At 46.5% G+C, this 15,221-nt stretch overlaps 1 protein-coding gene across 10 annotated transcripts in view; it reads left to right on the plus strand.

Moving 5' to 3' along the window:
* MED24 (mediator complex subunit 24) overlaps nt 1-15,221 on the plus strand; it is a 34,235-nt gene that overhangs the window by 1,024 nt on the left and 17,990 nt on the right. For 5 of the 10 annotated variants that reach the window (XM_059150043.1, XM_059150051.1, XM_059150049.1 and 2 more), the window contains exons 1-3: nt 7,503-7,573; nt 7,973-8,158; nt 8,247-8,329. In XM_059150043.1, coding sequence (XP_059006026.1) covers nt 8,029-8,158; nt 8,247-8,329 — 213 coding nt within the window. In that variant the 5' untranslated portion in view covers nt 7,503-7,573; nt 7,973-8,028. Of the gene's footprint in view, nt 1-3,418; nt 3,508-7,502; nt 7,574-7,595; nt 7,640-7,972; nt 8,159-8,246; nt 8,330-15,221 lie in introns of those variants that run through there. The other 5 variants (XM_059150045.1, XM_059150047.1, XM_059150046.1 and 2 more) reach the window with 5 other exon arrangements.

The raw sequence follows: 15,221 nt of genomic DNA on the forward strand, positions 1-15,221 counted from the left end.
GGCAAGTGAGCTCTGGGGTCCTTTTTACCTCAATCATCCCACGTTCTTAATCCCGTTGGAAGGTTTACTCCCCTTACCTCCCTTTCCCTCTCATTTCTAACATTATTACCTGATCCACTGCCTCCTCTTTCAAATGTCACCCTCTTCCAATGTAGGCTTTCTAGTCACTCTCATCAGTTATTTCCTCAACAATCTGGTCCCTTTGGAGAGCTGGGGAGGGGTCAAATCTTGCTCCTACCTCCTCACCTCTCACTTTGCAGTGGTGATATTTCCTCCTGTGTTTGCCCCCACCAAAATCCAAATGGTACTGGGGCCAGTCTCTGGAGGAGGGCAGGCTGCATAAAAATGGATCTCCTTCCCCAAAGGAGAGGCCCTGCCAGCCCCACCCCTCATGTACACACACACACACACACACACACACACACACACACCTGCATTCATGGACATAAAACCATCTCAGTGACGCCAGAGCCCCTTTCATCTCGGGATCTCCCAGCGCCAGGCAGAACCCTAATTACCCCAGCACCCCCCTGGCCCCGCCGGTTCCCCCACTGTCATTAGCCCAGTTTTACCAGCGGGGGCCACAGCCTTTCCTTGGCTCCCAGGGCGGGGCCCTGTCTCCAAAGTCTGCTCTTGGGGTGGTGTGTGTGTGTGTGTGTCTGTGTTAAGGGGAACTGCTCTACCAATTGCCTGGTTTATACTGGGCAGAATCCCTTGCTATGTGTGGAGTTCTAAGTCTGTCTGAGTAGGGCTGCCCTTGCTCATGTCCCTCTCCAGCTCTTGGATCCTCATCTCTGTTGGAGACATTTCTCTTGGGATGGGGGTGGGGTGGGTGGAGCACCATTGGGGTCTGCAAGGCACAGGGGAGGGGAAGGCCTCTCTTGGGACCCCCTGGGAATCATGGGGATAACAAGGGTGGCTGGGATGAAATCTGCAGGCTGCAGAGTGGGTGGTGATGAGGGGTATGCAATGGGAGAAGGGAGCCTGCAGTGCTCAATGGCAGCTGCACTGGGGATTTGAGTCTACTGTGTGCAGAGTCAGCATGCAGTCCGTGAACCTGTGGGTTCAGCCTGGGCTTGCAGTGGACATGCAACAGCGGCAGTGTGGGGCAGAAGGCTGCATTGTGGAGAGTCAGGGCAGTGTGCAGTGCGAGGTGCACTGAGGCTGGCTGTCTGCCAGTTAATGCTATGTCTCGGTGATCACGTTTGTCTGATACCCCCGGGGGAGCAAGGCTGTGATGTGCACTGCTTAGGGTGCGTGCTCTACCCTGGATAGGAATAGTCTCTTGAGATTGCACTGCCCAGGGAATTGAGCTAGAAGCCCCATGCATGGGATACCTTTATGAGATGAGCTACATTTATACTCTGCATCCATCAGGCAGAACCAGGAGGCCATGGGATCTAGCACTAATCTGGATCAGGACAGGGTGATGCAGTCCAGAGGGGGAACACAAAAGTGCTATGGGTTTGTCTCCCTTCTACTTCAGCTTCCTCCACGTTTGTTTCTCTGACAAAAGGCCCTAAAGATATCTGGTGAGGGAGACTTTTTGAAATCCTAGACCCAAAGCCACAGAAAATGAAGTGCCTCCTGATCTACCTCCCCCCCACCCCCAGGGGCAGAGTGGGGCACCTGGAACTCAAAAATAAGAGTTTACCACTCCCATCTTCTCCTTACCTCTCTGCCTTGGCTCCCAATATGGGCTAGTAACAGACCTGGGCAAGGGCAAAGTGAAGGGCACACAGCCTCTAAAGCAGGCATACAGCCAGATGCTGGGATCCAGCCCAGGTCTGGGCTTATAGCCCCTGCCTGGTGTTGCATCAGCCCCCTTTCTGCCCCACTCATCCTGCCTACCCCCATTTCTTGACACTTCTAGCTCCTCTCAGAGTCATTTCAGCCCCAGCTTCTGTTGTGTCCTTGCCAGGAAACCCCCACTCAGGCTGTCTCCTCCCATCCCCCCCCACCTCTGCTTCAGGGCTGAATCCCTGGGGAGGGGGGGGAGGGCACAAGTGAGGATGGTTAGATACCCTCCAAGGGGATCTGCCTGATGGTCCCCTCCCTCTCAGATTTTGGTTGCTAAGGAGGCAGCAGGAACAGCCTGTTCTCTGGGCTCCCATCGGAGCAGCTATGCCTGGGCCCCGCCCTCTCTCCCTTCCTCCTTCCTTCCTTCCTTCCCAGACTGTTGCTAGGAAGCACCCCAAGATTTCTCAGGGTCCCACCCCTAGAAACCAGGGGATCCAGATATCTTTCTGAAGAGCTTCCCCCAAAACCTGGAAGCCAAGACCCCACACAGCATCCTCCACACCATCCTTCTTGTGCCAAGAAGCCACAAACAGTTGTGGGGGGGGGGTGTGGAAACAGGGGACAGACCCTTTCCCAGCCTGCCCTGGAATTACCTGGAGACCTGGGCCTCAGTAATCCCACCTCTCCCCAATCTGGAGCTCCTAGGCTCTGGGTGATGTCAGCAAGTGGTGAAGTACCCAGTAGATACCCCCTGACTCTGCAGACACAGCCCCATTTATTGAGGAGTTCTGGAAAGACAGCAGGGGAAACCAGCTAAGAAAAGCTAAACCTCAGGTGTTTCTCCCCCTCAGTGATCTTTCAATCAAGAAAGATAGTGAAAATGGAGAAAAGAAAGGGGGGACAGCTTATGGGAGTTGGGGATCAGTTGGCTGGCAGACAAGAGACTGGGAAATTCACCAATGAAAGACCTGCTGAAGGTAAATGGGCCACTTAATGTCCCCCTCCCAATCATCTTTGTCCTATCAGGTGCCCTGGGTATGGGTCATAAAGCAGAGGGCCAGGGAAGGGACTCAGGCCTGGCTGAACCTTGCTCTTGGTAACTGAGGGATGAAGTGGAAAAAGAAGCTGACACCTTCTCCAGGTTGCCTTTCAGGGGTTCTTCTACTTTTATTCATTCTTTTGATACCTTTTTTTTTTTTTAAGCATTTAATATGTGCCAGATATTGGACCCCCTAAATTTTCCAGCTTTTGGTTTCACACTTTTTTTCTTCAAAGATTTTATTTATTTATTTCACAGACAGAGATCACAAGTAGGCAGAGAGGCAGGCAGAGAGAGAGAGCGGGAAGCAGGCTCCCAGCGGAGCAGAGAGCCAGATGTGGGGCTTGAGCTGAAGGCAGAGGCTCAACTCACTGAGCCACCCAGGTGTCCCTGGTTTCACACTCTTGCATAGAGCCTCCTCATCCTGCCTTTACCAGGAGAGAGGGGAGGAGGGTAGGGGCAGAGTGTCCTTTACCATAGAGTTTGAGCCTTCCCAGAATGCAGCCCTCCCCCCTCCAATGAAAGGAGATGGGACAAGCTGGTATGGAGGCCAAGAGTGTAGAGTGGTTCTCAGGGCCTGGAAGGAGGAGTGGTGCAAAGGAAATGACAGGCTGGCTTCCTTTCCCTGCCACTGTCCAGGCCTGGGGATCACAGGACGTCTCTTCTCTGAGCTGAGTGTGAAGACGGAAGACATCCTTCAGGGAGTTGGAGAGGAAACTACTCCAATGGTTAGTTCAAATATGCCTTTCATTGTCCTGGCTGGCTTCTCTCTGGACCTCTGTGGGGCAGTGGGAAGACAGACATGGGGAACTGTGGGGGATCCAGGAACCGTCCTGAGGTGGGTCCACATCGTAGGCTTATCCCCTCCCCTCCCCCTCTCCCCCAGAGAGATAGAAAGTGGGGATTTTGATGTGGGACTGCTCGGGGAAGGGGACTGGTTTGGAACCAGCTGGATATGAGTGTGTGAGAACAAGTCTTTCTCCATGCACCTGCTGCCAATTAACTCCCCAGAGTGGGGGGACCCAGGCAAGCATCCAAAGAAAATTTTCCAGCTAGGGGAGGGGAATGACTCAGTTTCCCTGTGTAGCGAAGGGATGCTGAAACACTTTGTGCCTTGTACGCTTACCAAGCATTTCAGTGTTTCTGGGTCTAGACTCGTGCCACTTTTCCTTACACCTTTTTCTAGCCCTGATAAGGAATGTACCCATCCCTTTGGGTACCAAAAAGCCCTATTCCCCACAGCCCCTTACCCAGCCCCAAGCCCCCCGGTGGCCTACCAGCTTCTTTCCTGCCACTGCTCCAATGTTGCCATGTCATTCCTCCTGGGTGTCTTCCATCTGCCCCACTTTTCCAGGCAGACCCTTTCCCCTGCCAGACCAGCCAACAAGATGAAGAGGTTGGGGCTTGGAACTAAGGGAGCAGAGGTGGAAGCTTAGCCTTTATCAGTGCTGAGGGGGAAGAAATGGACAGCAAAGAAAGTGGGGTAAGAAGGGCATTTGAGAGGGATGGTTTCCTTTCTATCCAGAGGGTATGCTGGTACCTCTTCTCTTACCCACAGGAGGATTTTCAGAGATCCCCATCCTTGGGGACAGAGGATCCAGCCAAGGAGCCAGTGGGTCCTGGGAAGCTAACATGGTGTGGAGGGAAGAGGTCGTGTATGGAAGGGCTGTCTCTGATATTGATAGACCAGAAAGGCAGGACAGTCAAAGTAGAGAAATTGAAGATGGCCCATGTCCAGAGCTAAGGGAGTCCTCATAGTCCCTTAGGAGTCCAGTCCTTGGGGGAACCCTGCCAAGCCTAGAAAGGGAGCTGCTGGTAAGAGGTGGGGGGACAGGGAAGGCAGATGGCCTGACTACAAACGCCGCCTCCCTGCCACTGTGAAGTGGGAAGGAGGTACCCCTCCATCCCCCAGAGATCTGCCAGGCTTTCTGCCAGAGAGGGATGGTTTAAGCTCAGAATATCACTATCCTCAGGGCCCAGATATTCCCACAAATGTACCAACACCCACTAACTCAGTCAGGAGCAGTCCCAAAGTTGACAACTTCTCTCTAAGAGGGACAGTTTGGGCTATGAGGGATGGGAAAGGAGCTATAGGACCCAGGGAGGGCTCAAAGGAGGGGATGCTGGGGTGCTGTCACCAGAAAGGAATGGGTGGGGGGAGCAGGCAAAGGCCAAGTTGGGGCCTGGGAGAAGGGAGGCCAGGTACATGTGAGGCTGCAGAAGAACAGGGTTTGTGGTTGTGTCAAGGGCGAGTGAGTGTGGGATTTGTGGTTGTCTCAAGTATAGCTGGGGGCAGGTTGGAAGTTAAGTGTGAGGAGTTTGGGTTCTCCCTCCTTCCTGTTTGGAAGTTTGGCAGCTGTTTTGCAGAAATACTATTTCCCAGTGGTGTCACTTAGGTAGGCACAAAGGGGAGCAGAATGGAGGCAGTGTGGATGGGTGCATGGGGAAGGAGAAGCCATAGGCAGTAATGACCTCAGCGGGCTGTGATCTGGTCCTCCTTCAGCTGCACTCTACCCCTGAGAATAGGGGTCCTTGTCTCCCTGTTGTGATTTTGCTCCCATACCCAGAATCCTGTTATTCTCTGCCCCAAGGGCCAACAAGTTTGCTTCTAGAGTCTGAGTGCGCTGTGCTTCCAGATTCATCCCCCTGACGACTGATTTTGCAAAAGTGTGGCCAAAGAATGGTTGCTGGAGAATAGGGATGGGACTCGGCCTCAAGGACTGGGATATCAGCCTTAGGGTATGGGATGGGGGAGCTGAAAGTAGAGGGTGACAGAATGCTGGTTGTGGCCTCCATGTTTACTCTTGTCCTTGGTTATAAATGTTAGGGACGATCTGTCCCCAGGACAGGGCAGGGATAAGGGCCATATATAGAGAAGGCTCAGACACTGGAGCCAGAGGTGAATAGCATGCGTTTCTGAGCTTCTCACTGAAGGGGGAAAAGAAGGCTAATGTCTAAAGCCCTGAATATAATTATGCATGATTTTGTTCCCTAGGATAAGCAAGACATTGTATTGTTTTTTTTTTTTTTTTTAATTTATTTGACAGAGAGAAATTACAAGTAAGCAGAGAGGCAGGCAGAGAGAGGAGGAAGCAGGCTCCCTGCTGAGCAGAGAGCCCGATGCGGGACTCGATCCCAGGACCCTGAGATCATGACCTGAGCCGAAGGCAGCGGCTTAACCCACTGAGCCACCCAGGCGCCCAGACATTGTATTGTTTTTAATAAACTTAAAAAAAAAGGGGTAGTTTTAGACTTATAGGAAAAGATTTGAACATAGTAGGGGCTCCATACATGCCATAGCCAATTTCTCCTTTTATTAGCCTCTTACATTAGTATGGTATTTTTTTTTTAAGATTTTATTTATTTATTTGACAGACAGAGATCCCAAGTAGGCAGAGAGGCAGGCAGAGAGAGGAGGAAGCAGGCTTCCCGCTGAGCAGAGAGCCCGATGTGGGGCTCGATCCCAGGACCCTGGGACCATGACCCGACCTGAAGGCAGAGGCTTTAACCCACTGAGCCACCCAGGTGCCCCTAGTATGGTATTTTTAAAAAACATTTATTTATTTATTTACTTATTTATTTGACAGACAGATATCACAAGTAGGCAGAGAGGCAGGCAGGGTGGGGGCAAAGCAGGTTCCCCGCCGAGCAGAGAGCCCGATGTGGGGCTCAATCCCAGGACCCCGAGATCACAACCTGAGCCAAAGGCAGAGGCCTCAACCCACTGAGCCACCCAGGCGCCCCAGTATGGTAGTTTTAACAGCTAATGAACTAATATTGATATGTCACTATTTTTTTTTTTTAAGATGTATTTATTTATTTGACAGGCAGAGATCACAAGTAGGCAGAGAGGCAGACAGAGAGAGAGGAGGAAGCAGGCTCCCTGCTGAGCAGAGAGCCCAATGCGGGGCTCGATCCCAGGACCCTGGGATCATGACCTGAGCCGAAAGCAGAGGCTTTAACCCACTGAGCCACCCAAGCGCCCCTTGATATGTCACTATTAACTAATGTCTATGCTTTACTCACAGTCCTTAAGTTTTCACCCAGTGTTCTTCTGTTCCAGGATGACATCCAGGATGCCAGCTTATATTTAATAATTATGTCTCCTTAAGCCCTCTTGGCTATGACAATTTCTTAGATTCCCCTTATTTTTGATAACCTTAACCTCAGTTTCCTCTTTACTTCTCCCCATATTCAAGCAGTATGCAGGGCCAGGAGATTCTGGGAGGACTGCCTAATTTGGGGGTTAAATGGTGATGTGTGTACAACTGATCAAGCCCCAGTGTCATCTCTGCAATACAGGTGTGGAAATAAGGATTCTGGTACACCCAGGGGTGTAAGAGCACCCCCCCCCCAAAAAAAAAACAGTCTAGAAAGAGTAAGAAGTATTGCTGAACGAACGCCACACCCATGCTGTGCATAGTAAGTAGATTGTAAAGGAAGGGGGTCAGAATATCATTTAAATGCCTGGTCAATAGTGACGTCTTTGGGCGACGCTTGCTTGAGAACGGTCTTTCAAGAGCTCTCCGCTCCCTCCGCCCCCTGAGTCTCTGATGCTTCAGTTTATACACGTCCTTCTCTAAAGCAGAAAAACAATGTGGGCGGGATACCTTAGTCCCTTAGCGCCCTCGCTAGCCCTGTCCAAGGAACTACAATTCCCAGAAGACATCGCGGAGCGACCTATCTCTTGCTGCATTATTATTGGCTCGTGATTTTTACTCCCAGCCAATAGAAGTTAAGCTCTTTGAAAAGTGCCAAGATGGCGATACCTAGGCTCTAGACCTATCTTGTACGGTAGGCTTTGAAATTGGGGAGGTGGTGGATGAAAAGGAAATAGGGGATTATACTTTCAAGGTTGGGGTAGGTGGAAGAACTAGAGAAAAAACTCTCGATTTGGGGTGGTATGGTCTGAGGACGCAGCCGGAGCTAAGGGCGTAATTAGACAATCGGAATGGGCTTAACCCCTTGCCATCCTCTGTCTTCACTCTTTAAGCCCCTTGGACACCCTTTTCTTAGTGCTCCAGTTGAAGGAAGGATGATTCAGGAGGAAGGAACCTGACAGAATTTCTTTCTTATACTCTTTCCCATTTTTTCTTTCTAATTACTCTACCTCCCTTAAATCCTCCTATATCCGTTTGATTCAGCTCGGCCCTCCCCAGTGCTTTAATTCAGAATCCCCTCTCCTTCTCTTAGCTCAGTTTCTTCCAACGCAGAGCTGACTGCCACCGGCCCCTTCTCAGCGTGAAATCATGAAGGTAGTGAACTTGAAGCAAGCCATTTTGCAAGCCTGGAAGGAGCGATGGAGTGACTACCAGTGGGCAATCAACATGAAGAAATTCTTTCCTAAAGGAGCCACCTGGGACATTCTCAACCTAGCAGGTCTCAACTGAAGTAGGAAGGAAGGCTGGGAGGGCTAAACCCAGAAAAGCTGTAACCACTCAGTCTTGCTTTGTTATTCCCTTTGCAGAAGCACTACTGGAGCAGGCCATGATTGGACCCTCCCCCAATCCTCTCATCCTGTCCTACCTGAAGTATGCCATTAGTTCCCAGGTAAACTGCCCCATCTATTCCAGAGAGTGAGGATTTCAAGGTAAAAGACTTGGAGTACACTTGTCAGCTTACACTTTCTAGGTGAATTTGTTTGAACACATCACTTCTCTGAGCTTCAGTTGTCTTGTGAAAATAATAATATTTCATTGGTTGTGATGAATGTTACATTAACTTAAATATTCATGAACGTGTCAGTGGTGTAGGCCCTGGGGATATATACATTAACTTAAATATTCATGAACGTGTCAGTGGTGTAGGCCCTTGGAGAACAAGACCTGATCCCAGTCCACAAGGAATTTAGTGGGGAAAAACAGACATGAAAATAAGCAATCAGTCACAGGATGGGTTTATGATGTAGGGTAGGACAGTATTAGGAGAGTATGTGAGAGAGGCATGGAATTCAGTGAGCAATCAGGGAAGGCTTTCTGGAGAAAGTGTTGTTTAAACTAAGAACTTATGGTTAATAGGAATTAGCCAAGCAGATTGGTGAAAAGCAGAAAGAAAAGCTTATGTAAAGTCTGGGAGGCAAAAATCGCATGTTGTTTAGGAACCGAAAATTTGTCTGGCTAGAGCAGTAGTTTTGGTCTCAGCATCCTTTTATGCTCTTAAAAACTATTGAGACTCCCACAAAGCTTTTGTTTATATGTATTTCATGTATCCATATTTACTATTTTAGAAATGAAAACTGAGAAATTTAAAAAATATTTATGAACTTACTTAAAAGTAACAAAAAGCAAAGTCTATTAAATAAAGCCTGTTATATTACATGTTAATATAAATAGCCTTTTAGTGAAAACCATATTTTCCAAAACAAAAAAGCTAGTGAGGAAAGTAGCATCGTTTTACGTTTTTGCTAATCTCTTTAATGGTTTAATAGAAGACAGCTGAATTCTCCTATCACTTCTGCATTCAATTGTTGCAGTAGGTTATTTTGGCTAAATTGTATGAAGAAAAATCTGTCCTCAGATATCAGATATTTAGTTTGAAAAGGGCAGTTTTTGTTTTTTTTTTAAGATTTTATTTATTTATTTGACTGACAGAGATCACAAGCAGGCAGAGAGGCAGGCAGAGAGAGAGGAAGGGAAGCAGGCTCCCTGTTGAGCAGAGAGCCGGATGCGGATGCGGGGCTTAATCCCAGGACCTTGAGATCATGACCTGAGCTGAAGGCAGAGGCTTTAACCCAGTGAGCCACCCAGGTGCCCCAGGGGCAGAGAATGTTAATAAGCTTTTCAAAATAAATGGATATTCGTTGACACACTAAATTCAACAGGTGATGTGAAACCATATCAATGAACTTAAAAAAATTAGTTAATTGATTTTTAAGTAAGCTCTACATCCAACATGGGGCTTGAACTCACGACCCTGAGATCAGGAGTCACCAGGCTCCACTCAATGAACTTCTTATACTCTGTTACATTAAAATCCATTGGTCTCTTTCTTGCACCTTGAACAGATCTTTTACTTATGTGTAATTTTATAATATCATGAATTGGTCATGTGGAACATATCTGTTACTGAGTAACACAGATATTCCAATTGTTGACGCATTTAATTATATGATTCACATGTCATGGAGCCTCTGGGACATTCCACATACTGTTGTGGGAGAATGAGAGTAGAAAAGGCAAACGAGGGATGCCTGGGTGGCCTAATTGGTTAAGCCACTGTCTTTGGCTCAGGTCATGATCCCAGGGTCCTGGGATCGAGTCCCACATTGGGCTTCTTGCTCAGCAGGGAGCCTGCTTCTCTCTCCACCTCTGCCTGATGCTCTGCCTACTTGTGGGCTCACTTGCCCTCTCTCTCTATGAAAAATAAATTAAAATAATAATAATAATTTATTTATTTAAGATTTTATTTATTTATTTGATAGAGAAAGAGAGATCACAAGTAGACAGAGAGGCAGGCAGAGAGAGGGGGAAGCAGGCTCCCTGCTGAGCAGAGAGCCTGATGCAGGGCTTGATCCCAGGACCCTCAGACCATGACCTGAGCCAAAGGCAGAGGCTTAACCCACTGAGCCACCCAGGCACCCCACATCTTAGCAGTATTTAAAAAATAGTTTTAACTTCATAGATTCCAGGGGTTCCTGGACCATATTTTAAGAACTGCTGGGCTAGCACTTCAAGAAGGAGACTGGTTTATAGAGAGATAGGGAGGCTTGTGGGTGATAAAGGACCTATGGGTGATGCTATAGAGTTTGGACTTTATCCTAGGGTGACGAGTAATCATTTAAAGAGTTGTAAGTGGAGGAATGGTGTGGTAGCATTTGTGTGTGTGTATGTGTGTGTGTGTGTGTATAGCTGTTTAACATGTAACAAAAATGTAGAGGCGCCTGGGTGGCTCAGTGGGCTAAAGCCTCTGCCTTCAGCTCAGGTCATGATCCCGGGGTCCTGGGATTGAGCCTTGCATCGGGCTCTCTGCTCAGCGGGGAGCCTGCTTCCTCCTCTCTCTCTCTGCCTGCCTCTCTGCCTACTTGTGATCTCTGTCTGTCAAATAAATAAATAAAATCTTAAAAAAAAAATGCAGATCTTAAGACGAATTCACTGAGTTTTAGCAATTGTATATACCCATGTCACTAACATTCAAAATAAGATACAGAACATTTCTGTTTTCCCAGAAAGTTCCCATGTGCCCTTTTCTATCCCATCCTCCTACAACCACTAAATGTTTTCTGTCACTGTAGATTAGTCTTGTTTATATTTGGAACTCACTGAAATGGAACTGTATAGCAAACACTCTATACTCTGTCTTCTTTTGTTTTCCATAAATGTCTTTGAGGGGCACCTGGGTGGCGCAGTCGGTTGGGCATCTGACTCTTGGTTTTGGCCCAGGTCATGGTCTCAGGGTTGTGAGATGGAGCCCCGCGTCAGGCTCTCTGTTCAGTGCAGAGTCTGCTTGGGACCATCTCTCTTTCAGCCCCTCCCCTCTGTGCTTTCATTCTCTCTTGCTCAAATAAATAAATAAATAAATACGTCTTAAAAAAAATTTTTTTTTTAAGATTTCGTTTATGTATTTGACAGAGAGATCACGAGTAGGCAGAGAGGCAGGCAGAGAGGGAGGGGAGGAAGCAGGTTCCCCGCTGAACAGAGAGCCCGATGTGGGGCCCGATCCCAGGATCCTGAGATCATGACCTGAGCTGAAGGCAGTGACTTAAACGCCTGAGCCACCCAGGCGTCCCAAAAAATAAACGTTTTATCTGTGTGGCTGTGCATGTCATCAGTTCATTCTTTTTAGATTGCTGAGTAGTAACCCTCAGGCAGCATGTAGTTCTTGTACTTCCTTTTTCCTCTTAGCTTATGTATGCTTTCCATGTGAGCACATACTCATCTACATTATTCTTTTACTGCTGCATAATGTTTTGTGTGTACTGTAATACAGGTTTTTAATTTTTTACTGTTATACTCATTGTTTCATTGAACTTTCTTTTTTTAAAAAATATTTTATTTATTTATTTGAGAGAGGGGGAGAGAGAGAGCATGAGCGAGGGTGGGGAGGGGCAGAGGGACAGACTTCCTGCTTGAGAGGGGATTCCTGATTTGGAATTCAGTCCCAGGACCCTGAGAACATGACCTGGCCCAAATCAGACATTTAACTGACCTAATCACCCAGGCACCCCTCATTGAACATTCTTATACTTACTTGTCTACACTTCTGGGACTGTTTCCCTAGGATAGATATCTAGAAATGGAATTGCTAGTTTAAAGAATTCCCACATATTCAGGGTGCCTGGGTGGCTCAGTCAGTTAAGCATCTGATTCAGTTTTGGCCCACGTCATGATCTCAGGTTTGTGAGATTGTGCCCTGAGTCAGGCTCCATGCTGGGTGTGGAGCCTGCTTAAGATTCTCTCTCCTTCTCCTTCTGCCCTTCCCTCCTCCCTTCTTCCTTCTCTAAAAAGAAAGGAAGGAAGGAAGGAAAAGAAAAAAAATCCCCCATATTCAATTATAGTACATCCTGCAATTTGCCCTCTAGGAAGGATGGTATTAGTTTATACCCCATCCATAGTGGGTTTTTTTTTGTTTTTTTAAAGATTTTATTTATTTATTTGACACACCGAGAGAGAGCACAAGTAGGCAGAGAGGCAGGCAGAGGGAGAGAGAGAAACAGGCTCACCATCGAGCAGGGAGCCCGATACAGAACTCGATCCCAGGACTCTGGGATCATGACCTGAGCCAAAGACAGACACTTAACTGACTGAGCCACCCAGGCATCCCCCGTCCATGGTGTTTGACAGTGTTTCTCAACACCTTTCTAATGTTGGATAGAATTTTTTAAAATTCCTTTCCAGAAAGCAAAAAATTACATCACATTATAATTTGTATTTCCATAACTGTGATGTTGAGCATTTTTTTAATATGTTTATTGGCTCTCTGTATATCTCTGGGAATGGCTTACACGTATCAGTTGCCCATTTTTCTTTCTTTTTTTTTATTGTAAAAGCTTTATTGAGATATAAATCACATACTATACAATTTACCCATTTAAAGTATACAATTTACTGATTTGTAGTATTTTCAGAGTTATGCAACTACTACCATAGGCAATTGAGAACATTTTTATCACCCCAAGAAGAATTCTTACTGACTTTTAAGTGTCTTAATATAATTGATCTTGTAATCCTTATCTGTGAAATTTTCTATCACTTTTTTTTTAACTTTTTGGTTTTCATTTTTTTTTTGTTTTTAAAAAGATTTAATTCATTTGACAGAGAGAGAGAGAGAGAGAGAGAGAGAGCGAGAGCGCACACACGCAAGCAGGGGAAGTGGCAGGCAGAGGGAGAGGGAGAAGCAGACTCCCTGCTGAGCCTGACACTCAGGGTTGGATCCCAGGACCCTGTGATCATGACCTGAGCCAAAGGCAGACGCTTAACCTACTGAGCCACCTAGGCACACCTGCTTTTACTTTCTTAGCAGGCAGAAATTTTTAATATTTTTGTTGTAACAGTTTTAACAGTTTTAACCATTTTGCCTATATGGCTTTCTCTTGCTTAAAGGCTTCCCTGCTCCAAGGATCAAAATATGTTCTTCTCCTATTTCTGCCAACACTTCACTTTTATTTTGTGTATTTATTTTGTTTGATCCACTTAGAATTTATTGTGGTGTGAGGAAGAGATCCAAATTTATTTATTTCTCCAAACAGATGGACAGTTGGCTCAACTGCCTTTATTGAATAGGCCATTCATCCATATCCTAAATTCTCTTACAGACAAAGGTCTATTTCTTGATATTTTAGTTTAGTTCATTGATATATTTGTCTCTGCTTGCACTAGTACTTTATTGTTTTATTACTAAACCTTTACAGTATGTTTGATGTCTGGTTAGGTAAGTCTTTGCTTAGTTGTTTTATTTTTCAAAAATGTTTTGACTGTTTTCACACATTTTCCAAATTTTAAAATCAACTTGTTAAATTATTTTTTAAAAATCCAATTGTATTTTTTTTTTTTTTTAAAGATTTTATTTATTTATTTGACAGAGAGAAATTACAAGTACACTGAGAGGCAGGCAGAGAGAGAGAGAAGGAAGCAGGCTCCCTGCTGAGCAGAGAGCCCGATGCGGGACTCGATCCCAGGACCCTGAGATCATGACCTGAGCCGAAGGCAGCGGCTTTACCCACTGAGCCACCCAGGCGCCCCGCAATTGTATTTTTTTTAAGATCACTTATTTATTTACTTATTTGACAGAGATCACAAGTAGGCAGAGAAGCAGGCAGAGGGAGAGGAAGGGAAGCAGGCTCCCTGCTGAGCAGAGAGCTTGATTCGGGGCTCGATCCCAGGACTCTGGGACCGTGACCTGAGCTGAAGGCAGAGGCTTTAACCCACTGAGCCACCCAGGCGCCCCTCCAATTGTATTTTGATGGAGATTTCCTTGACTCTATGGATTTGGGGAATTTGGGATTAATTTTAGAAAGATCACTTTGGTGATCACTCTGGTGGTAGTTTTAAGAACGAGTTGGAGAGGGGCTCGTGGGCTCCTGGGATCAAGCCCTGCATCAGGCTCTTTGCTCTGTGGGGAGCCTGCTTCCTCCTCTTTCTCTCTGCCTGCCTCTTCACCTACTTGTGATCTCTGTCTGTCAAATAAATAAAATCTTAAAAAAAAAAAAGATTCTTTATAAATAAATAAAAAAAGTAATGAGTTGGAGGTGAGACAGAAGGTAGGGAGACCATTTCACCAGGCATATGTATATTTTTTATTTTTTGCTGCACTTAACTATTTTTTTTAAGATTTTATTTATTATTTATTTGACAGACAGAGATCACAAGTAGGCAGAGAGGCAGGCAGAGAGAGGGGGGAAGCAGGCTCCCTGCCGAGCAGAGAGCCCGATGCGGGGCTCCATCCCAGGACCCTGAGATCATGACCTGAGCCGAACGCAGAGGCTTAACCCACTGAGCCACCCAGACGCCCCAGCATATGTATATTTTTTAAGTTTATTTATTTGTTTAAGTCATCTCTACACCATCCTGGGGCTCAGACTCATGACTCTGAGATGAAGAGTCACATGCTCTTCTACTGAGCCAGCCTCGAACCCCAGGCTTTTTTTTCCCTTCTTTTTTTGCCAAGGATTAGATAGTAAATACTTTCCACTTTGCAGGCCATGTGGTTTCTGTCACTATTATTCTGTCATTATAGTTTGAAAGCAGATATAGATAGTATATAAGTAAATGGACATGCCTGTGTTCTGATGAAACTTTATTATTATTTTTAAACATTTTATTTATTTGAGAGATTGAAAGTAAGTGAGAGAAAGAGAGAGAGAGAGAGAGAAGCAGGGGGAGGGGAAGAAGGAGGGGAGAAGCAGACTGCTCACTAATAAGGAGTCCAACATGGGCCTCAGTCCTAGGACCAGAATCATGACCTGAGTGGAAGGCAGATGCTTGACGGACTGAGCCACCCAGGCATC

Source organism: Mustela lutreola, chromosome 15 (genome assembly GCF_030435805.1).
Source record: "Mustela lutreola isolate mMusLut2 chromosome 15, mMusLut2.pri, whole genome shotgun sequence".
Classification (NCBI taxonomy): domain Eukaryota; kingdom Metazoa; phylum Chordata; class Mammalia; order Carnivora; family Mustelidae; genus Mustela; species Mustela lutreola.